Source organism: Cornus florida, unplaced genomic scaffold, assembly GCF_030987335.1.
Source record: "Cornus florida cultivar Cherokee Brave unplaced genomic scaffold, ASM3098733v1 CherokeeBrave_3.0.0_Hap2_Chr07, whole genome shotgun sequence".
NCBI lineage: Eukaryota > Viridiplantae > Streptophyta > Magnoliopsida > Cornales > Cornaceae > Cornus > Cornus florida.
This window is the reverse complement of record NW_026775577.1, coordinates 17,427,923-17,454,889: the sequence shown is the minus strand read 5'-3', so window position 1 is coordinate 17,454,889 and position 26,967 is coordinate 17,427,923. Positions and strand designations below refer to the sequence as shown.

Below are 26,967 nucleotides of genomic sequence, written 5' to 3'. Positions count from 1 at the left end.
TAGTCTTAAATATACTCAATTTTATTGTTATATGTAGAGGTTATTTTCGATTTTAAACTTAATTTAGATCAATTCTTCTATCCCATCTTCAAATAAAGAGCTAGCATTCACTGTTTATTTTCACACTCTTTGACCTAGTATATATATTCATGCATTTTTAAATAATTCCACTTTTAGTATCACTAATTAATAGTATAACTAAATTGAAAATAGACAGAGAACGAGTGTTTGCAAATAAAAAAAAGGTATGAAAACCAACTAGTGTGCCAACACCAACCAAAAAAACTTGTATATAAGACCCCATAATATCTACCAAAATCTAGCAACACTTTGAGTTGCAAGAGAAAGAGTTATATTTTAGAGAGAGAAATATATATAGAGAGAGAGAGAGAATGGAAATGAATTCTCTTCTTGTTGAGAACATGCAAGAACCTATAACCATGACAATATTCTTCATTGTTCCTTTGTTACTTCTTTTTCTTCTATCCCGGCTCCGCCGGAGACCGCCATATCCACCGGGACCAAAAGGGTTGCCGGTGATCGGCAACATGAAGCTGATGGGCGAGTTAACTCACCGGGGACTCGCCAAACTCGCCAGGCAATACGGCGGCATCTTCCACCTCCGCATGGGCTTCCTCCACATGGTGGCCGTGTCGTCCCCGGACATCGCCCGCCAAGTCCTCCAGGTCCAGGACAACATCTTCTCCAACCGCCCGGCCACCATCGCCATCAGCTACCTCACCTACGACCGCGCCGACATGGCCTTCGCCCACTACGGCCCGTTTTGGCGCCAGATGAGGAAGCTCTGCGTCATGAAGCTGTTCAGCCGGAAACGGGCCGAGTCGTGGGATTCCGTCCGGGACGAGGTGGACACCACGATCAGGACGGTCGCGTCTAACGTGGGGACCACAGTCAATGTGGGTGAGTTGGTGTTCGAGTTGACTCGGGACATCATATACCGAGCCGCGTTCGGGACGAGTTCGGACGAGGGACAGGACGAGTTCATCAGGATACTGCAAGAGTTTTCCAAACTGTTTGGTGCTTTCAATATCGCGGATTTCATTCCGTGGCTCGGCTGGGTTGACCCGCAGGGACTCAACTCGCGACTCGCCAAGGCTCGGGCTTCGCTTGATGGGTTTATAGATAGAATCATCGATGATCATATGCAGAAGAAGAAGAAGAAGAGAGTGAATGGTGTCTCTGATGATCAGGTTGAGACGGACATGGTTGATGATCTGTTGGCTTTTTACAGTGATGAAGCAAAAGTCAGCGAATCAGACGATCTACAAAACTCCATCAAACTCACTAGAGATAATATCAAAGCCATCATCATGGTAGGTTGGTTGTCGATTAAAACCATAACATAATAACTTAATTATTTGCTATTTTTCTGTTTTTAAAATCATTTTTAAAGATCATTTTTACCGGTTTTTATATCAGTGTGATTTTACTTACGAGTTTACTTGTGATGACAGCAACCTCTACTCACATTAAAAAGTCAAATTAATCCTTATTTTAACCTCACATAAGACTAAAGTGATGTCATTTTCCTTATGAAATATTAATGTCATTCGATTAACGTATTAATTTTAAAGAGTTTTAGTCAAATGATTTTATTTTAATTTATTATTATTATATATATATATATATGTCTGGAATTTTTATAAATTTTAACCATCACAAGAGACTAAAGTGATGTCATTTTCCTTATGAGATGGACCTCCCTCTTGTAATGTCATTCGATTAACGTATAAATTTTAAAGAATTTTAGTCAAATGATTTTTTTTTTTTTTTTTTTTTTTTTTGAGTGTAAAATATTGTGATTGCTAAATCTTGTTAAAGTAGCAAGTATAATAAAAATGAAAAAAAAAAACATTTTTTTTTTCATTTTTATATACTACTATATATTAATGTCAATATTTCTTTACGCCATCCTTTTAGTTGTACAGTTTATTCTTTATATATCAAAGTGGTTGAATTTTCGGAGGAAAAAAAAAAAAAAAAAAATTTTAGGATGATTCATAAACAAGATGATGTAAACTATGAAGTAGCAATTCTAAAATAAAAATATGTTTGTTTTTGCTACGAACTTGTGAAGTACATATAGATATAAAATGAATCAAATTATGTATAAAAAATTTATTTGCATAACATTACCAACATTTTAGAGCACGAAGGGATTGCTTCTAAAAGTACTTTCTTTAAATCTTTAGTTCAAATTTCATATAATTCGAAGTTCTAATCATACATGTTTTACCGATTCCATTTGTATATAAAAATAAAAAATAAAAAAATAAAAAAAAAATTCCCCAAAAAGTTTAAGATGTTTTCATTTAGCCAATTTTTTCACTTTTTCATATCTTTTTCCTTTTTATTTTTTTCTTTGTCAGTTTAGTAAAATTTCTAGCTAGAAAGAGGTAGGAAAAAACAAAAATTTCAGCAACAAAACCAAAATACCCCTAAATTTTGGAAGGTTAAGGATTCTGAGTATCGAATAAAACAAAGGGATTTCTGTTTGAGATTTTACATACTAAACAAAGAAATAAATAAATCCAAAAAAATAAGTCAAATAAATTAATTTCCTGAAAAAAAAATATATCTTATGATTAGCATAATATCAATTAATCACTTTATAGTCGGCCAGCTTTGATTTAATGGCTTTAATTACTCTATTATTATTATTATTATTATTGACCAAAAAATATTATTATTGCTATTATTATTGTAATTCAGGACGTAATGTTTGGCGGGACCGAAACGGTGGCTTCGGCCATAGAGTGGGCCATGACAGAGCTAATGCGGAGCCCCGAAGATCTCAAGAGAGTCCAACAAGAACTCGCTGACGTGGTTGGACTCCATCGACGGGTCGAAGAGTCCGACTTCGACAAGCTCACATACCTCAAGTGCTCAATCAAAGAGACGCTCCGCCTCCATCCGCCCATCCCCCTCCTCCTCCACGAGACCTCCGAAGCTACTGAGGTTGCCGGATACTACATTCCGGCCAAGTCCCGGGTCATGATCAATGCCTGGGCCATTGGGCGTGACCCGAATTCGTGGTCTGACCCCGAATCATTCAAGCCCGCCCGGTTCCTCAAAGAGAACATGCCGGACTTCAAAGGGAGTAATTTCGAGTTCATACCATTCGGGTCGGGTCGGAGGTCCTGCCCCGGCATGCAGCTCGGACTCTACGCTCTGGAGATGGCCGTGGCTCACCTTCTACACAGCTTCACGTGGGAATTGCCGGACGGAATGAAACCGAGTGAAATCGACGTGGGTGACATATTCGGACTCACCGCCCCAAAAGCGATTCGACTCATGGCCGTACCGAGTCCACGCCTGCTGTGTCCACTCTATTGAGGAGGCAAAGGCAACCAACAATATTGGAGCACTGAGCAGAGTGGATTTGCTGGGATTTACAATTTGTGGATACTAAGGGGATTGATACGGTGACGTATCATGGTGGTTTGCTCTCTTTTTTTTTTTTTTTTTTTTTTTTTTTTTTATTTTTTTGTTTTTTTGTGTTTATAAATATTGAGAGGGAAAAAAAAAGAAGAAGAAATAACATCAAAGGGATGACCAAAACAAGAAAGCCTCTATTTCAATTGTTTTATGTTGATCTTTTGGTTGTAACCCAATCTCTTTTTTGTTTTTATTTCTTTCTATCACATTCAAATAAAGGGTATCACATAAGTTTTCATTTGAATTGCATATATGAACAAAATTATATAATAATAAATGTTTCAAGTTAATTGTTTTAATTTGGAGATGTTTGATTTTGGGTGGGACTCTATTCAAGTGCGAGGCTTCCATGTGATGAATAAGCTGAAAGGGGCTCATGAGCTCACGAGATGTGTAGTTTTATGTTAATTGCTTGAATGATAATCAAGAAGGGACAATAATGCCTAATGAAAAATTATTAAACTCGTGTGTAGTGATGTAGACTGTGCCAACACATCTATATATATAGTTTTATGTTAAATGCTCATTGTTTTTTAGTTTGAAAACATTCAGACACTGTAATTATTTTGATGTAAGTAAAAGATAACGTGTTATATATATATCTATACACACACATGTTTATGTTAAATGCTCATTGCTTTTTAGTTTGAAAACATTCCGACTGTAACTATTTTGATGTGAGTAAATACACACATGTCTATATTAAATGCTCACTGCTTTTTAGTTTGAAAACATTCCGACTGTGACTATTTTGATGTGAGTAAAAGACGACGTTAATTTTTTAAAGATTCTACCCTTTAATCTTTTTGTAAAGTTACTTTTTAAATATATATATATATATATATATATATATATTAAAATTAAATAAATAAAAACTTGAACTCTACTCTCCTAGAAAGCCAATGAATCATAGTCTAAGAAAGGCACAATTCTTTTGGATGTATATTTAGTACTGGTTAAAAGGTTTATATTATTATAATTTGGGTGATTCTGCCTTTTTGCCCTCCTCTTTTTTTTAATACATTCTTAACCAAGAGGACAAATAGTGACCACTCAACATGCCAAAGTTATCCATTATAGATAATGATGAGCCAAATTGCCCCCGTGGAGTAGGTACTATATAAAAAAAAAATATATGCAGCACTAAAAAGTTGCATATTTACAAGTTACAATAAATAAGTAATGGTTGTTTAAAAGAGAAGGTCCAAGAAAAAAAAAATAAAAAATAAAAAAAATCAGATCACCATTATCTAGTGAGTAGAGCGTTCAGTTTCCACTATAACGATAATGTTGTTCTATTTTAATAATTGGGTCTATTTTAATAATTGGGTAGAGTTTTGAATAAGAAAACGAATTATGTGTACAAATTCTTCATGAACTTTACAATGATAGGAGTTTCGTGTACTGACTTTAAACTCTACAATTTTTAGTTGGATACATATGATATACAATAATTGGCAAAGTAGAGCAGATCGAATCAGTATGACCTATATAAACAAGTGTGTGTGTGTGTGTGTGTGAGAGAGAGAGAGAGAGAGGGAATTTTAGGTGAGTTGAGGGTGTGATTTGATGGTGGCTTTTTATGAATTGGTTCAATTTACTTAAATGATGAGAAAGAAGAAGAAAATGATGGACAAGTGTTAGTCAGCTCAGTTGTAAGTGCCTTCCATAGAAACCAAACTTCACTCTTCCAACGCCTTGAAAACTTACACAAAACCTCCTGTTGGGTCCACTGGGGTTGTGTTGGTAAGAGCTGATGATGTTGATATTTGAGGAGATTAGGAAACAATTCACAACATATGCATGATGAAAACATGGCATAATTAATAATTATTATTATTATTTTTTGGGCAGGTAAATTAATTATTGTATTTTTGGTAGAAGATATGCAAATGCTTTGATTTCATTAACACACTGTTCTACCTACCTTTTTCAGTCCTAGGTCAAGGTTTCTCGTAGAGAAATCTGAGAAAAATAAGAAACGTAATTAACACATTTAAAATTATTATTATTATTTTTTATCTTATTAGAATTTTTTTTTTTCATTAATAAGAAACATCACAAAGTTCTTGATCTTGCTAAGTGCACCGAACTCAACCATGAGCCAGTAGAACCCACGAGATCCAAAGGCTAAGCCCACTATCCTAAAGCGTATTCATTACACGGGTTACCAATGAAAGTCTTGTGTGTGTGTGTGTGTGTGTGTGTGTGTGTGTGTGTGTGAGAGAGAGAGAGAGAGAGAGAGAGAGTAGTAGTATTGTCTTTGTGGTCCATCATCACCCTGCAAAAGGTAACCTTTTCTTAATTTGGTTTTTTTAAATTTGGCCCGGACAACCATGTTCCCTAATCATAAGTGGCCAATCAGATGGTACAAATTGGAAGGTGGGCTTACTGGCCCAAGTACCTCTGACAGCTTGGACCAACATCATTCACCAACACTTTGGGAAAAGAAAGAAAAAAACACACACACGCCATACTCGTGCAAATATCACCACACTTTTTTCTTTCTGTCGTTTTATTTTTTTTATTTTTTCATAGATATATATCACAACTTAAAATGGAACAATTTATTATATTACTCTATCTGTTCCAAAAAAGATATCCAGTTTGGAAAACCGTGACTCACAATAACACAACATATTTTTTGGGACAGAGGGAGAACTAGAATAATTTCACATTCCTTGACTCAGCAAAAACTATAAGTTCAAATGGTATAATTAAATCAAGCAAAAACTAAAAGAAAAGAATGTAGCTAATAAAAGGGTTAGAAGGATCCAGGTCCAGAACGAGTCAATGATTGCTTTCTTACAATAAGCTTCCTCAACAATGTGATTCAACATTTCTAATTTTTTATTTCCTTGCAACAAAAATTACAACAAAAAACATACACTACAGTTCTTTATTTCTTCTTCTTCTTTTTTTTTTTTTTTTTTTTTTTTTTTGTATGTCACCATTAATTGTGATACAACAAGCTTACATCAAAATGCGGAGTACAGCCAGACCAACAGCGGATATAGAGACAAGGGTACCTATGCAGTACTTTATCACTTCATATTTTGCTGCTTCTAACTCAGCCCTTAATGCATGAATTTCCTGAGATATATATATATATATTGAAATTAAAAAAGACTAAACCAACTGAAGAAAATAATTTCTCAATTGCAATAATATACTCACTTTATCAAGTTTGTTAGTAAGGTTAGAGGTTTCTTGATTCTGATTTGCTAACTCATCCCGTATTCTCCTGCACATTGAGATCAGTAATGATATAACACTGACAGCATTGAGCTCAGAAACAAGAACTAAAGAACTTTTCTTACCCTCTTTCAAGATTCAAATCTAGACGCTGCCCAGCAGTGACTTTGTCGATTTCATACCTGCATCGCAGTCAAATCGTGCTTATGAAGTTCATAACAAAATGGATATGAATTCGTAGGTGTGTGTTAGCATGCAGAAACAGTTTGTAGAGCCTAAAACAGACCTCAATTCACTCCGCATCTTCTCTATATCACTACGAAGTTTTTCAGTCTCGTGTTGCAACAAAGAGAAGTGGTGTCCCTGTTATAGATCAAATAAATAACCAGGCATGGAAACTTTAAATATGGTCACTGTTATTCTAATATTCCAGAACTGTTCAGAAGAAATAAGTACCTGAACTCACAAATGAATAAATTTATGTAGCGTTTGGGAGCACCGAATCGGTGCTTTGGATTTGGAATTAGAGAAAATTCAGTTCAAACTTTGAACTAAATTTCTTCCAATTCCAAAACCAAGCCACCAATTCTGAAAGGGAGACTGTTTTTTTGGCATTACATAATTATGAAGGGAACTTTAGTCACATAAGAAAGTCAGTGGCAGTTGATATTCCCCTTTATTACTGGATTTTTGTAATTTATATTATGGTTCATATCCCTAATTTAATATGGACACTAGCATGTGGTGAGTTGAACAAATATTTCCAGAAAATTATCTTTCATATGCAAAACTAACTAATTGACATAGAGAAACACCCAATGGCTCACAAGACAATTAAATTCCCAATGTGACCTTCTGTAAGAGTGCATGAAGGAATGACAATTTCAAATTAAGACTAGGATTCATTTGATAGTAAGTCTTCCACCACTTGATGCTTTATTTTAGGGCAACATAAAAAAGACCAGGTGTTAGAGTGATAAAACTAGTACAGCATTCTAACCTTGTAGGGCTTTATTATAATACCACCTAAGACAAGAAACTAATAAGAATCGATTGAACGGTTGACCAACCAGTTTAATACTAGGCCGTTCAACAGGCCAGGTTTTATTTATGTTCTCAAAAAGGTATTATTGCCCATTTTATAAAGCTATACAAACAAAAAAGATGTCTTTTTTAGTTTTCTAATTATAAAAGAGCTCAACATTAAAGAGATAATAACTGAGAAGATCCAGTGGGCAGTAGTGATCTAACAGAGCCCTAAAGATGCCAACTCCACTCTTGATCTCTTGCACACAACTTTTGAGAAATGAGGGTTCAAGGTGCCATTTCTTTTATTAAAATAAAACTGTAACCAATAATAAAGTGTTAAAAGTGTTATTCTAGCAATAACATTCTAGCAATTTGAAGTGTTAACCAATAATAAAGTTGATTTGCACATCAGTCGCTTTAGCTTCAAGCAACCACGACACTTTCAGCAAGGGTTGCAGTGGTATCTCCTTGTTGAGGGTTCAAGTGCTTGTAGGGGCAAAATGGGTGAGTGTGTTATTTGTTGGGTAAAAAAAAATGTCACTTTCACTAGGTCAACAACAGACTTAATTTAAGATGAGTAAATGCTTAATTTGGACCTTCCCACTTGATCCAATTGAACTAAAATAATTATCTTATATGGCATCCAAAGTATCCTTCAAATATTCCATTTAAGGTTCTCTTTTATGAAGCCACGAAGTATATAGTGCCAGGCTAATGCCCACTGATTATGACGGGCAAATATATTATAAAAACTTCCAACAGGAACACATGAAAGAAAAAATGATGTCAAGTAGAGCTTTCATGCCCATTAAATTTTGTTAAAATTCCCGCGTATAAGAGATAATAAATTCAGGAAAGCCACATAAAATCTTAAGTATGCTCCCCCTCCCTCTTTGAAACTGGAAGTCTTTAAATGTAGTCTTGCTAGACAGATCCTATGTTGACAGCTTTGTTAACTTCTCTAATTCCGTATGACTACAACGGGCAGTACCTGTAACATGATTCTAGTCTCCATCAAACATTATTTTGGCAATTCCAGAACCAAAATATCAGCATCTACGAAAATCATTGAACCATTGCATCTACGAAAACCATTGACCATTGGGAGTGAGACAAATCCACAAGAATGATAGTACCATTCAGGCCTATCGGACATCACCACTTCATCACTATCACGATGATTGTTTACATGTTATCTCTAATTATCACAAGATATCTCCATATTTATTTGATAACAGGAGACTGGTTTGGGATGTTCGATTCAGGCGATTGTTTCAGGACTGGGAGATTGAGGATGCCATTCGATTTTTGGAGCTGTTGTATCGCCAGAGGATTGTGGATGGGGACTCTGATAGTTGGACTTGGGTTGCTAACTCTCAGGGGCGTTTCGAGGTTAGGTCCTTTTTCAGGTGCCTCACGGATGAACCTAGAGATCACTTTCCTTGGAAGTCTGTTTGGCGCTCAAAGGCTCCTCTTAAGGTGGCCTTCTTTGTGTGGTCCTCTGTTCTGGGAAAGATTTTAACCCAGGATAACTTGAGGAGGAGAAATCAGGTGGTGGTGGTCAATCGTTGGTATATGTGTCTTCAAGACGAGGAAAAGCAGATCATCTTCTATTACACTGCACCATTGCTAGAGATTGCTGGGATTTGATGATTGGCTTGTTTGGGTTTCCATGGGTTATGGCTAGATCCATTAGAGGGTTGATAGAGGCCTGCAGTGGTTGCTTTTTGGGGGCTCACATTCGGGATGCTTGGAGGGCTACGCCTCTGTGTGTGTGGTGGTGTGTTTGGCTTGAGAGGAATAGGAGATATTTTGATGGGAAGGAGATGTCAATTTCTATTCTTAAATTCTCTATTATTTTCACTCTTTTTTGTTAGGTTTCAGGGAGAGATTATAGATCTTTAGAGGAGATTGTCGATTTTTTGGCCTCTTTGAAGGCTTAGAGGTCCTTTGAGGCCTTGTGTATTTCTCTTAGGATCCGCTCCCCTTTTGAGCGCTTTTATTCAATTTTACTTATCAAAATATACACACACACACACACACATATATATATATATATATTTATTTATTTGAGTCTCGCTTTTGCAACTTTTTTTTTTCCCCCCTTTCTTCTCTTTCCAGTCTTGAAACCTAGACCTGGGGTTTGGAAATTAAGACCTAAAGACACCAAGACAAAGGTAGATCGGTCACTTTTGCAACTTCATTCATGGTACCCTCCATAGGGATGACATATAAGATTTTTCCTCTCTTTCCATTTATCTAAAATCATGCTTATAAATCATTACATGCCAAGTCCAAGACCTCGAGATTACTAGTCGAGATGAAGACTTATTTCATGATCCTCATCTTCAACAAGCCTATCTTGCTCTGGAAAGGAATTATAATCTTCAGCATACTTACTATCCCCGGAAAGAGAGGCTTGTTGAAGATAATATGTCTCTCTATCAGTTCGTCTATCGTATAGCCCCCTCCACAAGCTTATTATCACTAATTCTCTGGCATGCTTATGGCCTTCAATAAGACACGACCGCATAACATTTTTGGCTTTATAATCCATCTCTCTACAAACAAACTCCCAATCTTCTTATTTATTCTCTACATAAGTCTAGCTGTAGAAAGACCTAACCTACTTCTCCACAAGCACTTATTATTTTTAGTGAGGCTCTAACCTTTTGAAAATACATTTTTTTTATTATTACAATTAACCTCTCCTCCAGGGGCAGACCAAGAAACTTTTTTCTTGCAGATGCCAAATTAGTAGTATGAAAATAAAAAATAAAAAGATTTATGAAGTTTAAAATTTATTTTTTATTTTTGGGTTTGGGGGGGGGGGGGGGGGGGGGGGGGTAGTGATGGGTGTTTGGGGTTGTAAGGGGATTTCTCCAACACAATGCATGGCTGTCAGAATGGCCCACTTCATAGTAAGGGGAACAAAGCCCACTATACTGTTATTGTTATAGCCCACCTCAAACACACAAGCATGTTACAGTGCGGTATTTTAGGAGTACCTAACTTGGTGTATGAATCCCAAAGTTTGCCAAGGTGTCTCCTAAAGCATATATCTCTGCCTAATTAAAGAAGGATAGACATCAAGTGACTCCCAGATGACTTTCGCCTTATATGATGTGGTAACACCATGTTGAACCAAACAAAAGCTTACGAGGATGGTTAGCCACTTCGGCGCTATCTTAACACTTCACTACCAATCCTATGCATTGGATTGCCACCTCTATAGCCACAATTCAACCCACTATCAAATTCTATCAGACAACCACATTGTACATGATGGGATCCCAATTGTGGATAGAACTATACTATTAATCTCTTGAAGAATCTTACAAACGCTAGAAAAGATATTGGTCTCTTTGTGCTTGGACAGTCGGATTGACTTTCGGAAAAGCCCTGATCTATGAAGACCTCGACATTACATAACTCTCTCTCTCTCAACTCAATCTTGACTTCCATCTAATCCGAATTTTCCTATGACTTCCATCATATCAGTGCAATCCAATTCTTACACACCCACGAGAAGCCACACTTTCTCAAATCACAAAACCGAACTACTAAATCCAATCCTACCTACAATTAAACATATAGAAATGCTGCTCTCAGTTTCTTTTGTTGACATTTTACGCTATTGCTCTAGTATTCAAAGTGAAGAGAGAACCATGAAAAGAATTCTTTTCAGAATGCACAGGATCTGGGAGTTCAAATTCCACAATAGATGTTCTGCCATCAAAATGTTTGCACCAATGATGTTGTTGTCATTATAATAACATTTAAGCATCAAACAATAATTCAGATTTCAGAAGCTGCTTACTTTAATTCTACTCAGACATAACAATGTCAATACAGTCAAATAAAAAGCCACAACTTTATCAAGCTCTAGCCAAAGTACCTGTGAAATTTGAACTTCAGACTTGAATTTGGACAAATTGGACTCCTGAACCATCTCAATCTGCAGAGAAATACAAATCAGCCACATAGAAAGTTGCAATACCAATCTTAGCAATGCACATGTGTCTGTGGATGCGAAACCATACTTTATGCATTTCTGGCTTTGAAACAAAGGATTGGGCCACATTCTCCAAGCTATCATTCAAAACTTCAGTAATGGCGCCCGTTATAGCCTCAGCTTGCTTCGAGGGCACACCTTGTGCTTCTAATCTCCTAACCTACACATGCATACAACAATATCAAATGTCATTTTCCCAGCAACTACAATCCATCCTTACCACTAGGGCAACAAATTACCCTAATCAATTCATCAAATCTCAATCTCTCTAACAATTGAACATTTGAGGTCAAAGCAACTACAATCCGGCAAGAAATTACCCTAATCAATCATCAAATCTCTCATAGTTGGAAAAATGAAAGATCAAAAATTAGAACTTGAGAGAGAAGATCAGTTGCAAACTTACAAGTGCTAATGTGTCCACAAGAAACAAGCGCTTTCCGTTGGATTTCACAAGATGAGATGATGACCTAATCTGAGGGGCCAAATTGATGCTCAAAGTGGTTCTGAATTGTCCCACCCGCTTACATGCCGCGTAATAAGCGGCCATTCGACTGCGATCTTGGGCGTTGCAGAGATTGGAGCCCTAAAAGCCAACTTCTCAGCAATTACACAGAAATTGGATCAAATATTTTTAGAGAGAGAGAGAGGGATCGAAAAGATGAACAAGTGAGAAAATGTAGTCGTCGTCCTTGGAACTCGTGAGAGATTTCACTCCTTTCAACATTTACCTTCGTGTTTGTGGTATTGAACAAAAACAGGAGGGAGAGAGAGAGAGAGAGAGATTTGCAGAAGAGTGGTATTGAGCATAAACAGGAGAGAGAGCGGCAAAAGTTAAGTGACAATGCGCCCACCGTGGGGCTCGAACCCACGACCACAAGGTTAAGAGCCTTGCGCTCTACCAACTGAGCTAGACGGGCTTTACTGGCATATTGTATATGCCAAATTATTTTATATAATCGTTACTTGAAATTCATCCAACATTATTACTTGTCAACTAGTGTTAATTGGGTACCAAATTATTCGTAAGTCTTGATACTGATTTGTGATAATATCATACTGATCCAGAGTGCAAAAAAAGAAAATTCATATAACCAACCTATTTGTATGAAAAAAAAATTTTTTAAAAAAAATTCATATGTCCGACCGACGATCCAATTGTAAGGTAAGAATAATAATAACGACAGTAATCAAGTGCATTTCTTTACTTAAAAGAAAATAGATGACACAAGTATTGTAACTAGTTGTTTAAGATTGCACTAAATCGCTTCAAATCATATATCTTCTTCTTGGATGTTGAATTAGAATTGGATTCTTTTTGTCTGACTATATGATGTATCTTTATTCAGTTTCTGACTAATTTCTATTAGGTGAAGAATCTCTGTAGTGAATAAAAAAATCGCAGAGGGTAATGCAAACATGTAATTCTTTATCTTCCATACAAAGGACTTGTCTTTTCTTTCATGAATTTCAGATCAGCTTGAAATATTAGGTCAGGATAGTCCCGTTTATTTTATATTCCAAATTTCCAAGGCTAGCTTTTCAAGCTCAGATTATTTTATGTATATATATAAATATATATATATATATATATATATTGACAATATGTATTAAGGAGTTACAAATGTACCACATGATCTGAAAATACAATTAAGATAAAATGAGATTTTAACTTAGATGAAATTCTCAAGTAATAATGTTGGATGAAATTAGATGAAATTTAACTCAAATTTTAAACTAAATTTTTTTCCATTCAAAACGCCTATTTGGTGATCTCAAACGTAGCATAAGCCAAATCTTCTTCATGTAAAACCTGTCAAATATAGATCAGAAAAAATATATAATACCATGAATTCATAGTCAATTAGGTTCAGTTCACAATTGAATCCAAAGTTTTTCCATAATTTTATCCAAAAAGAACACCTGAAGTATAGTGGCGCTTAATTTCATAAAGAAGAAAATGTTAATACTTGCATGACAACACAGTATGTACATTCACCCAGCTAGTGAAAAATCCAATACAATGTTCCTATTGTATTTTCAGAGCACCAAATCGAAGAAAATTAGTTCAAACTTTAAACTAAATTTCACCGATTCTGCCAAACATAATTTCCATGATATCTCAATTTTAGAACAATGAAGCGAAAATCTTGCCAAGAAACTCAAAGCTATGGAAGCAAGAGATTGACTGACAATTCAATTGGCAAGAAAAATGGAAGCAAGAGATTGACTGACACTAAAAAAATTAAGCAACAACTGGTTTTATGTAGAAACTGAACCCAGTTTCTAGGTTTTAATAACAGCACCGTGGAACACGGGGAAATAGGCATCAAGTTCAAGATGGTCTAGGATCTTCTGGCTAGCCCATAGATACGAAGAGTGGCCCTCGATGAGCTCTGTTACATCCACCTGTGGAACCAAAGAAAATTTCATATCCGAAAAGAAAATGCAGAACTAAAATAAGGAACATCTGCCATGGTAAAAAAATTGGTAATGGCAAGCAGAACTTACATTCTCAATTCCAGGAACATCAATTGGTTGAATTCCAGCTAATCCTTTACTAAGTAGGCTGTTCCAATACAATCAAATAAGTTTAAATACGAAAATTATTAAAAGGTTATTTTGCCAAAGCTCCATATGGCAGGACAGCAAATTTGAAAGTTCTGAACACACACAAACCTTATTGCCTGTAAATATATGGGTTAGTAGCCTATATATATAGACATATTACATATAAATAGTAAACAGAATCCCAACTAGATATGTGTGTGTGTGTGTGTGTGTGTGTGTGTGTGCATATAGAGAGAGAGAGAGAATGATCAAACATTTCACTCTCATGCTTCCATTTCAGAAAGAGAATAGGTTCAGCGAAAGGTATAAAAAACATCAGATGGCCAATTGCCTTCAGAAGGAATATATATATATATATATATATATTGTATAATTTAAGAAGTAAAGGCATCTTTTTTGCCCTTCAACTGCAGTGTCAGCCATAATGTATAGCATCCGAGAGTATTTGCATATGGCACATACCTAGCACGGAAAGCGATTCCAAGCATCCAATCATTTGTAGCATAAGCATTTACAAATCTGCCAGCAACTACCTGCAAAACAGAAAAAAAGCAACTTCTATATATACTAAGGATAGGTAATAAGCGTGATCAATACTAAAGATGAAAAAGGCAAAAAGTTAAGAGAGAAAAAGTAGAAAAGAACTTCAGCCACCTTTCTAACAGCATCCCAATTCTCATCTTGTATCGAAATGGGTGCCCCAAGAAGAACAACTCTCTCTACAAGTTCGGCTGCCAAAATTCAGTAGAATTACATTCGGATCATTCATAAAACCGACCCATTCATGAAAAAAAATGATGCTATGACCAAGAGTTACCATTCCGTTCTGTTTCAGCCAAGAACTGGAGACACTTGTAAATCACCCGGGCTCCAAGTGAGAAGCCTACAAGTGTCACGGGCCTGAAAATTCATGGGCAGCCAAGAATAGAATTGCATGTACTGCTCATATCATACTTTCAAGAAAATGGAGTAAAAATGCTCTTAATTTTGATACTTGTATACCTGTGCCCTTGCAATCCTTTCAGTAACACTTCTTCGGCAAGAAGTTTTCCAGCCTTATCCGATCTACAAAACATTAAGAAAAAAGGTCCATGAAGAAAATAAGTATGAGGGTGGGCCTTGGCTTAACAGTAAAGTTGTTTCATTGTGACTTATAGGTCACGGGTTCAAAACAGGAAATAGCCTCTCCATATGTGGAGGTAAGGCTGCTTACATCTGACCCTCCCCAGACCCTAAAATGGAGGGAGACACGTGCACTAGACTAGCCTTTTCATCCATGAAGAGAATAAGAAAGGGTACAAGTTACGGTTGTTAAAGTCGGGATTCTATGTAGGATTGTTGGGGACTCCGTAGAATCGGAATCGTAGAATCGGATCGAGAAACGTAAGATTCTACCAAACTAGTAGAAAAACGTTTCAATCTAATATCTCTAACATATAGCAAAGATGAGTCCAAAACACAAAACTTGTATAGAAGTACCAATCCAAATATAATGTATAAGAGAATGTAGTGCTACTAATATATCCAAATAATTCAACTAATCAAGTTTCAAACTTTCAACATCAATTCAATTAGATATGAATTTTATATATATATATATTAAAAAAAAAAAAAAAACAAACAAAAACAAAAACAAAACAAAAAAAGAATTATTACTAACTCAGATGCTAGTGCTAATAACAATATGAATTACTGAATTATGAACATAAAGTTATAAACATTATACACTTACCAAAAGTATCAAATTTATATCCAAAAAAATAAATAGAACATAAACAGAACAGATTAACAAAGGTGCAACTGAACAAGAATCACCCATGCTTATCAATTAGGAATATCTGAACAAGAAACAAAGAAACCAAAAAAAAGGCCTGATGTCGAAGACCAACTGAATTTGGAGTCTTCAATGTTCACCAAATTCAGAATTTCATCTTTATCTTTACTGTTTTGGGCCCCAAGATCGTTGGGCTTTCTTATTAAAAGAGCCCAACCCATCAAAACAGTGTGTCAGCGCAAAAATACAGGGCCAAACAAGGCACACAATAAAATCGTATACAATCAGTAGAATCGTAAAGGAGTGATAGAATCGTAAAGGAGCGATTCTACTATACGAATCGTAAAGGCACGCAATAAAATCGTATTCTACCATACGATTCTACCATACGATTCTACTATAGGATTCTACCCAAAGGAGCGATTTTCATGCGATTTAACTCGTTTTGGGGGTCTAGGATCGTAGAATCGTGCGATTCTACGACCTAGAATCGCGATTTGAACAACTTTGGGTACAACTAAAATGATATGCTATACCAAGAAATTTCCTAAAGGATACTAAGAAATGGGAACATGAGAGATGAAAAATGTATCCTTCCTGCACAGTACACATCTAGTATATATGGGAGGGTTTGAAATAGAAAATAGACAAGGTTGGAATATTCTCTGAGCCAATGATCCACAGTTACATACAGCGAATATATGCTGTCTGAAGAAGGCTAATGGAGGTACAATAGTTCATTTAAAGAAAGTTATAACTCAATCGAATTCCAAAACTAACGATTCTCAAAGTTCCATTTCAAGTAGTTCTATAGAATGAAAATACACCTTATTTCCGATGTGACTGCATACATGCTCATCGAATGGAATGGAACTAGAGAACAATTTCTTCCCCTTTTTCCTCCTAATATTTCTACTTACAGTGAAGTGACAGAGAGAAGTGGAAAACCTGTCCACAGCAATTGCCCATTTGCTGTCAATTAAATCAGTAGCCGCAAGTAATGTTGCTGGCCAAGCCAACGCTGTCAAAAGCGTGCCCAACACTGTAAGCATAGCACCTTGTTTCATCAACCCCAAAGCAACTCCTGCAGGATATAGTAACGTTGGCAATATCATATACCGTTGCAGTAACTATTTAGTTTATTGTAGCAACTATGAGGGGTGAACCATTTACTTGAAGTAAGCCAATCCTGAATTGCAGTGCTTGCAGCAATCAGATTTTTAGACTCCCACTGCAGTGCATACCTAAAGAAATGTTAGGGTTGTAAGGGTATGAAAGCAGTAAATGTTCTTCAAGGGCTCTATAATTCTTTACCATGTAGATTCTAATTGCAAAAATAGACAACTAGATAAATAGATAAATATATAAATAATAATAATAAACTATTAACTTTAAAATTCTCCATACAGAAAATAAATATTAAACAAACAAAATCAGGCTACTCAACATACGTTGCATCACAACATAATTTCCACGCAAGAAAAACATGGCAGGACCTCCTATAGCTAAACTCTTATTCCTGCCCTTTACCAATTAGACCCTCGATTATGTTTACTGTAGCACGCACTAAGATGAAATTAATCGTCAATGCTTGATCCTTAGGAATTCATGACTACGGTTTTGATAGCTCATTATTGAAGTAACATTATTTTCATGTTCACTCGACGTTGTACTATTGACAAAGCTGGAATAAAGTTTTTTTAGAAAAGCATTTCGTATAAGGATCTACGATCCGTACTCCGTAGTACAGGGTCATAGCTCAAATGTTAACTCAACAAAGCCTTGCCGTAACTATTATGGCGTCCAACCACATTAATCAAATTAATCCTGTTTCAAGATTCCAATTTATCTAGGGCCATGGCTTCAATTAAACAGAGCTTGATATAAAGGAAGATGGACTGCACACTTGAGTGGACTCCAAGAATCACACAAAGCAGACATTCTAGCCAAAAGAGGATCATCATCTCTTAAAGAATTCTTTATATATTTTGATCAAAATAAATTTTTTAAGCTTTCTTTATTCTCTTGTAGAATGGGACATATGTTCATGATATCTTTCTTTTTTTATAAGTTGTGTTCATGATATCTCTGTTGGCGTAAGGAACTCTCTTCCTGTACTTTGTACTTCTCTTTCTTAATAAAATTTTAATTTTTTTAGGATCAGAATAAGAAAAATAAGAAAAATAAAAAAGTAGGTGTGCCCTGATTTAAGATCATATTATCTCCGACCTCATTTTTATGAATCAAGTTATTACCTACTTCGAATAAATCCTGAAATTTGAAACTACCTGCTATCCAATAAAAACCTAAAATTCCTAATAATTAACCAAAATCCTGGAATACAATATTTCGTATAAATGATAACTTCAAAGTTATTCCAATTAAAAATAAAAATTACACTCTAATATATATATATGATTGGCACGTACTTGTGGATTTTATTTGTGAACAATAAAATGATAGTGCTGCTCGGGCAAAGTATCATGTGTGGCAAACCAATATAAATTGGAGAAAGGTCATGGTAAAGTCAAGCACAAAGGAAATTATAAGAAAAAGAATGAGAGAATTAGCAGAAAAATATATATACATATCCACATTCAGGCTATCAATGTGAATTGCTTGACAAGGACCAAATTGTATCCAGTGGGCAGACATGAACATAATTAACAGTCAGAACATTCAAAATGTGGTGTACCTTTCCAAGTTATCATTCTGTCCTTCCCACGGCCTTATAAAATCTTCCTCGTCAAAAACAAATCCTGAGATCAAGATCTCAACTCCCAGCCGCTGGCAAGGGAAGGGTTTTATGAGGATAGAATTTTTCAACAACATTTATTTGAAAAGAAATATCAGTCAGTATAAAATTAAACGAAAATTTGGAAAAAGAGAAGATTTAACAAAGTTCCTTGGAAGACTAAAATATCCACCTTACCAAGGGACAGAAAGAAAAGGAAGTCCCTAGTTATTGGGAGACGGAAGATAAAAACTCACCCCTTGGTTGTGGTTTTCCCCTATAGCTTTGAACTCAAATTCATTAATGCTTCCAGTTCTCCTAGCCACTTTACTCCCTGTAAGTCCAGCTCCAGCAGCTGTGATAAACAAAGTGTTAATTTAAAAAATTATAATTACAGTGGAAAGTTTTAAAACATGAAAGAATGACGTCCTTTCTGATATTCACATATCCTCTTTGTTAATTCAAGTTTTGATTCCAGCAGCAAATAGTACACAAATGCTATCAGTTCTATACATTACTGATTGTGATAATTATTAATTAAACTTAAAAGAAAAATCTAAAACAAGATAAGCACATGATTTAATATCTATCTAGCTAGCTACAGGAATTGCAGGTATTTCACCATGCTTCATGTGTAGAAATCTTCACCACAACTATTTGCCATTTGTTGTAAGCACTTTTACAAAAGAAACCAATTTTGATGTGAGATCTACAAAAAGCAACCCATTAAACCTAATTATGTATTACCTCCAAAAGATGCAGCCACTGCAACAGACCCAGCAACAGTCCCTGCAGCACTTGCAGCTGCAGCAAACCCACTTGCTCCAATCACAGGGATGAGAGTGCCCAATGTAGGTGCTAAAGCACCAAATCCTGCAGCAATTGCCGGAGCAGCCAAACCTGTTGAAGAACACGACACAAAATGAAATTTTAAAACATTCATGTCATTGGAAACATTGTTTGAATAAGATGTTTAAACTTTAGAGAAACCTAAGAAGGACATCATACCACCAGTAATTGCCATTAAGGTTCCACCAGTTAATGCAGCTGCACCTATGATACCTCCACGTTTCCACTTAGCCCAAGAGCTTTTTGGAGTTCCAGTTTCATCCTTCTTTGATTCTTCCTCTTTTAATATAGCAATAGCAGAGCAAGCAACCATAGTTTCGATGGCTTCCTACAAATATAAATAAAATAGAATAAAATTGGAGTGGGCAGCAGAAGCATACAACTTTGAGGTTGAAAGAAGGTAAATTAGGTAAGAGATTTCTAGTAATATGCACATTCTTATGAACTGAGATCTACAACAATTGTGGCCAGGAGAAACCTACCTTGATACTAATAGACTGTATTACACCATCTAGATTTAAGATATGCCGAACATTGTGACAATCTGGGTGGCTGTAGTACCCACATATCCTATTCTTCATTTTTCAAACATTTGTTATGCAGAAATTAATGGGACCCACTAGTTTCCTCATCCAGAATAGGTGCAAACTTTAAGGAGAAAGGAAATAAGAGGGATGTTGAGAAAAATCTATACATTGTTAATTCTGTAAATATAGGTTGCGACTTTTGGAGCTTTTAGAGAGTAGTACCTCCATTCTACCCTTATTTTTTTTATTACATTTGGAAGGACAAGTAACAAAAAGACATATTTTCTCAAATTTTCCTTTTATGAGCCAGACATAAAAGATGCTTTACAGTATTGATAAGGGACAGGTATATTCATGAATCCCAATTACCATCTACGTTGAGATATACTACACGATAGAGGAGTATTTTGCAAAGCCAAACAGGAAAGAATAATGGGACAAATTCATCAAAGCCATTCTAATAGGATTAGTAATGAATTAATAATATTCTATCAGGTGACACTGCAGTTTTTATTAGTATTTGGTTAGAGGTATGTCACTAATAGGACAGAAGAAATTTCTAGAATATGGCTGACAGCTTATAACATATTAACCATATGGGGAAACAAACCATTGTAATCCACTTGACATTGAACCAGGTCGCCAGAAGCCGCAGCGCCACGCGATGTCGAGCATCATATCCCTTTCTTCGTCGTGTACTATTTTTGTTATCTTCAGGAATATCTGCCAGACAAGCTGAAAGAAGCTCATATAGAACTGTCACTTTCCTCTGGTAACTAAGCATTGTTACCTCTTCGAAGGGTGTTTTATCAAATTCACTGCCAGACTCGGTAGATGTCTGTTCATTGCATATCAGATTACAATTTGTTGCCCGCTGAGTTTCAAAGTGGGCATTTGCCCCTTCAGAGTTTGATTGCATCTCATCAATGGAATACTTTTCCCTATATTCATGCTCATACTCACGATGCTTCTCCCTCTTAGATTTGAAATCTCCAGAAGATTTTTCCATACTAGATGCCATAGCATTAACACCATTCGACAAGGCAAGTTCCTTATCCTTCATTTCTTTAGAAGTATTGCCACTTTCTTCTGAGAGTAGCCTTAAAAACTGCAAAAAGATGACCAAAAAGGGAGGTATTAGGAAAGTAGGAACATCAAAGAGATATATTACGAAATCACGGGTGCTAAGGCATACAAAAAAAAAAAAAAAAAAAAACAAACAGAGAGAGAGTTGCATTTTGGAATACTACAAGAATTCTTTAATTGAAAATATATATATATATGAAGTATTACAATATCCCATTTCTAAGGATATAACCATTTCCGTCACTATTAAAATTATAGCTAACATTCTCCATATTTGGGGCAAAATTTCTTGAGAACTTTTATATACATCTATGCAAGTGATATGAAACTTATCTTCATAGACCATCCAAGATCTTAAGATACCAGTGAAAAGTGACTAAGGTGAAGCTCCGGTATTTCCTTAATTCTATGCATACCAATTGCCATTTACAACTTCAAAGTTCAAACTATAAATTCAATGCATTCCTCAAGACAACAATGTGGTAGTTACCAAACACTACAACGCAGAAACGGTTGTAATATATTGGATTGTAAAAATTTTAAAAATATTTGCCATTATTTTTGTAACATTTGCTAAAACAACTATAACTCCCATTAACACTTAACATCTTAAGTGAGTTTTCATATAATTGAAATATAATTTGATTAAATATTAAATATTCACTAGAGGGTTGATTGAGGCTTAGAGAGGCTTCTTAGTTGGGGCTCTCATTCGTGATGCTTGGAGGGCTGCTACTCTTTGTATTTGGTGGTGCATTTTGATAGAAAGGAGAAGCCTGTCTCTTTGCTTAAGTTCTCTATTATTTCCACTCTTTTTTGTTGGGTTTCAGGGAGAGATTATAGATCTTTAGAGGAGATTGTTTCTTTTTTTGGCCTCTTTGAAGGCTTGAGGCTTTTTTTTGGCCTTTGTGTTTCTTTGGGTTCCGCTCCCCTTTTGAGCGTTTTATATAAATTCTTACTTATCAAAAAAAAAATATATATATATATATATTAAATATTCACAATTCTTCAATTTTGCAACTATCAATTGCATTTTGAAGTTTATAATAACCCATATAACCCATTGTTACAACTATTACACACATTAGTTCAGATTTTTCAGAGACACCATCAGATCACATAACAAGTACCTAAAAGGCCAACATGCAATGGCCATTCTCAGACAGAATGAGATGAATCACAATAGACAATTAACCCACACTAACCATCATTAAACCAGAAATTGGCTTTAAACCTGACACAATTTGTAACAGTAGACAATAGCTGATCATTGGATTAGATGGTTAGGGCTCACTAATTGGAAATCTTGTTTGGCCACCAAAATCAAGTAATGTCATTCGCAAGCATGTACAACACACATAATGCAAATCAAACCCATCAGCAGTGTGTTGGACCTGTAATTAAGGTGGTCAAAAATACATACACGAGAGTGCATAAGAATAAGAATCAAAATATTTAAATTTTTGAGACTGAAATGTGGATTAGTATTCCTTAATTTGACTAGAATTTCACCAAAACTCCCAAATTATTGTCTGAATTCTCATCCAAACAAAAAAAGTAAATTAAGATGCTAAACTTTGAATTTCTTCTAAAAATTGTTTTTTCATATTAAATTACATTTGTAATTATGGATCCTTTCCCAAGTCTCAAATTTTTAACTATTGAGTACGGACAATTTAAGAGCCATTGTTTTAGTTTAAACCCATCGATGAAGGGCTATGAAGCACGGACACCTCTCTCAGGGGTCCCGTATCCGTGTCGGACACGTGTGTCCGAGGCTTGGACTTCTGTGAAGTGTTCAGAAATTATTTTTTATTGGATACGGGGTGGACACGGCTGGGACACGCAGGGGACACATACCGGATACGGCGGGGTATATTTTGTAAATTTTTTTAAAAAAAATGGGATACCTAATGTAATTTTAGAAGTTTAACTCTTTTGACTCTTTTGTCTTGAGACTCTGAACTTCTACTTTTATTAAATTTTATGATTTTATTATGTTTATTTTTTTATTTGATTCATTCATCTCAGTATTGGAATTAAATAAACTTTTAGATCGTAGTAAGAAAAACAAAGAGAAATCAGAACAATTATATTTGTGGATGTAAAATGTAAACTGTAAAGTTGTTGATAACTTTGCTTTGTTCTTAATTAATTGAAGTATTCTTTTTATTACAGTATTTTTTGGGGGAGGTTAGATTTATGGTATTGTGGATTTTGAATATATACATATATTATTTTATAGGCATATTGTCCGTGTCCTATTTTTTTAAAATTTGCCGTGTCGCCGTATCCGTGTCGTGTCATACCTGTGTCCGTGCTTCATAGATGAAGGGCATCCATCATAAATGAACATTACATCTTTCGGTATAAATCATGGCAAATGTTAAAGAGTATGAACAGGCTTCCAAGGAATTTTATTTGTGCATGCTATTGGTTGAATGTGTATCATACTGAAACGAAGAGCCATTTCTATAAACCTTCCCAGTCAAAAGAACTTTTTTGAGGGGAGAAAGGACATCTGTCTGGTCGGTCATCCATTGTACAATATAGCAACATATGGTCATATATATGATAGAGGAATTTTCAATTTTATCTCCTGCACATGAACAATTGTAAGCAAGATAGAAAGTTTGCATACTACTCTAACTTCACCACGAAAGTATTTCTCAACAGTGGAAAAAGTCTGGTTCAAATATTCTTTTACATAAAATCGTAATCTTAAGACATAAAACCATACCGCTCCAACATGACTCTTAGCAGAAGAAACTCCAGCAGTTTCCTCAAGCCCATTCCATGCTTTTCTGTCTATCTCTAGAAACCTGTTGATAACAAAAATTGAAATAGGACTTTCAAAACTCGCCCTCAACTGAACATTACTAAATTAAACACAAAGTAATAATTAAAATCATAAAATAATTCTGTAACTAAGCTCTAAAATACTAATTTCTTTCCTATTGAAACATTTTTCACAGCCACCAAACAAATTAAACACAAAGTAATTATTAGAATCATAATCAGTATACAAAACAACCATAAAATAACTCAATAAACGAAAGCCCAAAATGACTATTACCTTCTAAATTAGAACTTCAAAATATATTTCTGTATGACTAACATCTAAAAATTTTTTTTGATAAGTGACTAACATCTAAAAGTTAACACAAAGGAATTACTAAAATCATGATCAGTATACAGAACAAGAAGAAATATCTCAATAAACGAAAACCCAAAATGAGCATTTTCCTCTAAATCAAAACTTCAAATCATTGACATGAAAATGAAATTAACAAAATATAAAAATAACTAAATTATATATGTATATGTATATATCAATATATAGAGAGAGAAGTTAACTTAAGATGGGGCGAAGGAGGCCGGAGGATTCATGGACCCAAAGGTGGGGATCCTCCGAGACTGAATCGCTACTGCTGCTATTGCTGAGGAGCTCATCGGTTGGGTCATCTTCGTCGGCGGCAGGCGAGCCAAGCGGGCGGGTTTGGTGGATCTGGGCCTGGTGAAGGGCCAACCCGAACAGAGTTCCGGCGGCGTACCTCTGCGTCGGCGTCAATAGCGACGACATCGTCGTGTGACACACTCAAAATTTTGTAGAAGACAGAAATTATTCAAGCATTGTTTGGGTTTTATTCAGATGATTCCAATAAATTGTTGGAGTGTTCAGAAGGGAGATTTGTTCGAATTTTGTGGGTTTTTGTAGAAAAGTCTATTACCATTATTAAATGAAGTCTTTTGATTGAAAGCTTAAGAAAAAAAAAAAAAAAATAGAGAGGAGGATTTACATTTTCAAAGTTCGGTTGATCGGTCGTGTGAGATGGTAATAAATAAATAAATAATTTTTTTATAATAGGTGCCTCTGCAATGTTGGATGTTTCTATCTACCTTTCATGTGGCCAAAAAATATAAGATGACACATACATATTTGAAAGGGTAGTCGGGTTAGTTAGGACAATTTTATTTTATATGCAACATATTAATGAAAAATTAAGAAATTACTTAAATTATTTCAAAAATAATTAATTACAAAATTAAAGAATTTTTATTTAAGATTTTTATTTAAATAATTAATTTCAAAATTAAAGGTAAATTATGTAAATTTAAGGGAGCATATTTAATTAAATTAGTATAAATATTTTTCATAATTTACTTCAACCACAAAAATAGATCAAGTGTAATTCAATAAAAAATAATACTCTATTTCGACGTAAACTATTCTTTTTGAAAAATATTTTTTGTTTTCGGTTAAAATATTTTTTTATTTTTACTTTGTCTGTGTTTGGCAAAGGTCTACGTCGAGGTTGAGATCTAGTTCATCGGGCGGGGCATGTAAAATAACTTGTCGAAAATTAATGAAAATTATTTTTGTTAAATTTTAATATATTTTTTTTCTTCATAAATATTTTACGATAACCAAAATACCTTTACGTCCAAACGAACAGAGAAAAATAGTGTAGGCAATTGGACATTTTGCAACTAAATGTGATAGTTCAGGTTATGCACACAAAAAATACTTCAAAGTTATTTACAAATTTGGACATAATTAGGGATTTTTTTAAAAAAAACTTTACCCCAATTATAGTGAAGATACAATGCCCGTGTGACCTATTACGGTTACAATAGTATAACACCATCAAATCGAAAAATAAAATTTAAATGTTTATGCAGTTGCTGCGTTCACTATTAGTATATAACAATCCTGGTTTGTGTGAACCAAAAGATGGATTTGTTTACAGTTTCTCTTCTCTTTCCTATTTTCTCCTCTCTTGTCCTCACAAATGACGAAACAAATGGTGTATCAACATTTAGTTCATTTCTTACTTGAATTTTTTAAAAAAGAAAAATTTTATTTATTTATTGACAAAAAAAAATAATAATAATAAAAATAAGGAAATAATACTCATAAGGATTTTAATCCTTGTCGAGGCATAAAAAATGAAATTTTAAGCTATTTTACCCTTGTATCAACATTTAGTTCATTTCTTACCACGTGTTCTCATCCTTCAAATTTATTAATGAAAATGAAATTTTAAGCAATTCTCTGCCATACGTTACTTCACCGTGGAAGTTCTTATTGTCAAGGCATAAAAAATTAAAGAAAAGAGAGTCGTTTTTTTTTTCTTCTACAATTGTCTATACCTTGCCCTTCATGGTCAAATGAAAAGGAGTACAGTGTTTGGCACTTTCGTTAAATTTGCAACCAAATACTAAAATTTTACAGCCAAACAAAAATGGTTGTCACAGCGATTCCTTCCTTTCTATTCCTTTCTCCCCTACATTCAAATATATACTCTCTCCTTTCCTCTCTTATTTTCTTCCTTAAAAAAATGGTGTGCAAGGCTTTGAATGGAGTTACTACAACAAATGTAGCCGTTACCACAAATGATTCAAAGTGAAAAATAATAATAATAAATAAATAAATAAATAAAAATTAAAATAAGCACATACAAACACATTTTTCAAAAGAGCAATGATAAATCCCCGAATTCAAAAAATGCCGAATAGGAGATATGTGAGTGAGGGTGTGGGCTAACATCATGTTATGGCCCAACTCACACGACACTTGGCCCAACTCACACAACACTTGGTGTATCCTCCGAAATTTTGGAGGATGTATCATTTTTCTTTTCACATTCCACCCTTTTCTTTTTTTTTCCCAATAGAATCAATCAAATGGATTGTTTATAACAACCTATTTACACAATCAGAAGAT

General features: G+C 34.9%; 3 protein-coding genes and 1 non-coding gene across 4 annotated transcripts; 1 reads left to right on the top strand and 3 right to left on the bottom strand.

Annotated features, from left to right (window-relative positions):
* The first annotated feature begins 299 nt into the window (after positions 1-299).
* On the top strand, positions 300-3,703 carry LOC132266627 (cytochrome P450 84A1-like). Its single transcript, XM_059767555.1, has 2 exons — positions 300-1,334; positions 2,734-3,703. Exons 1-2 carry the CDS (start codon positions 393-395, stop codon positions 3,355-3,357), a joined length of 1,566 nt encoding a protein of 521 aa, XP_059623538.1. The 5' UTR covers positions 300-392; the 3' UTR covers positions 3,358-3,703.
* Positions 3,704-6,158: 2,455 nt separating this feature from the next.
* Positions 6,159-12,565, bottom strand: LOC132266626 (protein FMP32, mitochondrial-like). Its single transcript, XM_059767553.1, has 7 exons — positions 12,105-12,565; positions 11,727-11,858; positions 11,582-11,641; positions 6,941-7,017; positions 6,780-6,836; positions 6,637-6,703; positions 6,159-6,552 (listed from the first exon to the last, which is right to left on the bottom strand). The coding sequence occupies exons 1-7, from the start codon at positions 12,246-12,248 to the stop codon at positions 6,433-6,435; spliced, it is 657 nt and encodes a 218-aa protein (XP_059623536.1). The 5' UTR covers positions 12,249-12,565; the 3' UTR covers positions 6,159-6,432.
* Positions 12,546-12,618, bottom strand: TRNAK-CUU (transfer RNA lysine (anticodon CUU)). Its single transcript has one exon. It is a non-coding gene; the product is annotated as a tRNA-Lys (tRNA).
* A 1,024-nt stretch (positions 12,619-13,642) lies between these two features.
* On the bottom strand, positions 13,643-25,101 carry LOC132266625 (uncharacterized). Its single transcript, XM_059767552.1, has 15 exons — positions 24,598-25,101; positions 23,980-24,063; positions 20,764-21,261; positions 19,786-19,954; positions 19,525-19,677; positions 19,035-19,132; positions 18,739-18,830; positions 17,217-17,287; positions 16,992-17,127; positions 15,272-15,334; positions 15,087-15,169; positions 14,924-15,000; positions 14,732-14,802; positions 14,210-14,267; positions 13,643-14,107 (listed from the first exon to the last, which is right to left on the bottom strand). Exons 1-15 carry the CDS (start codon positions 24,820-24,822, stop codon positions 13,985-13,987), a joined length of 2,001 nt encoding a protein of 666 aa, XP_059623535.1. The 5' UTR covers positions 24,823-25,101; the 3' UTR covers positions 13,643-13,984.
* Between the last annotated feature and the right edge of the window lie 1,866 nt (positions 25,102-26,967).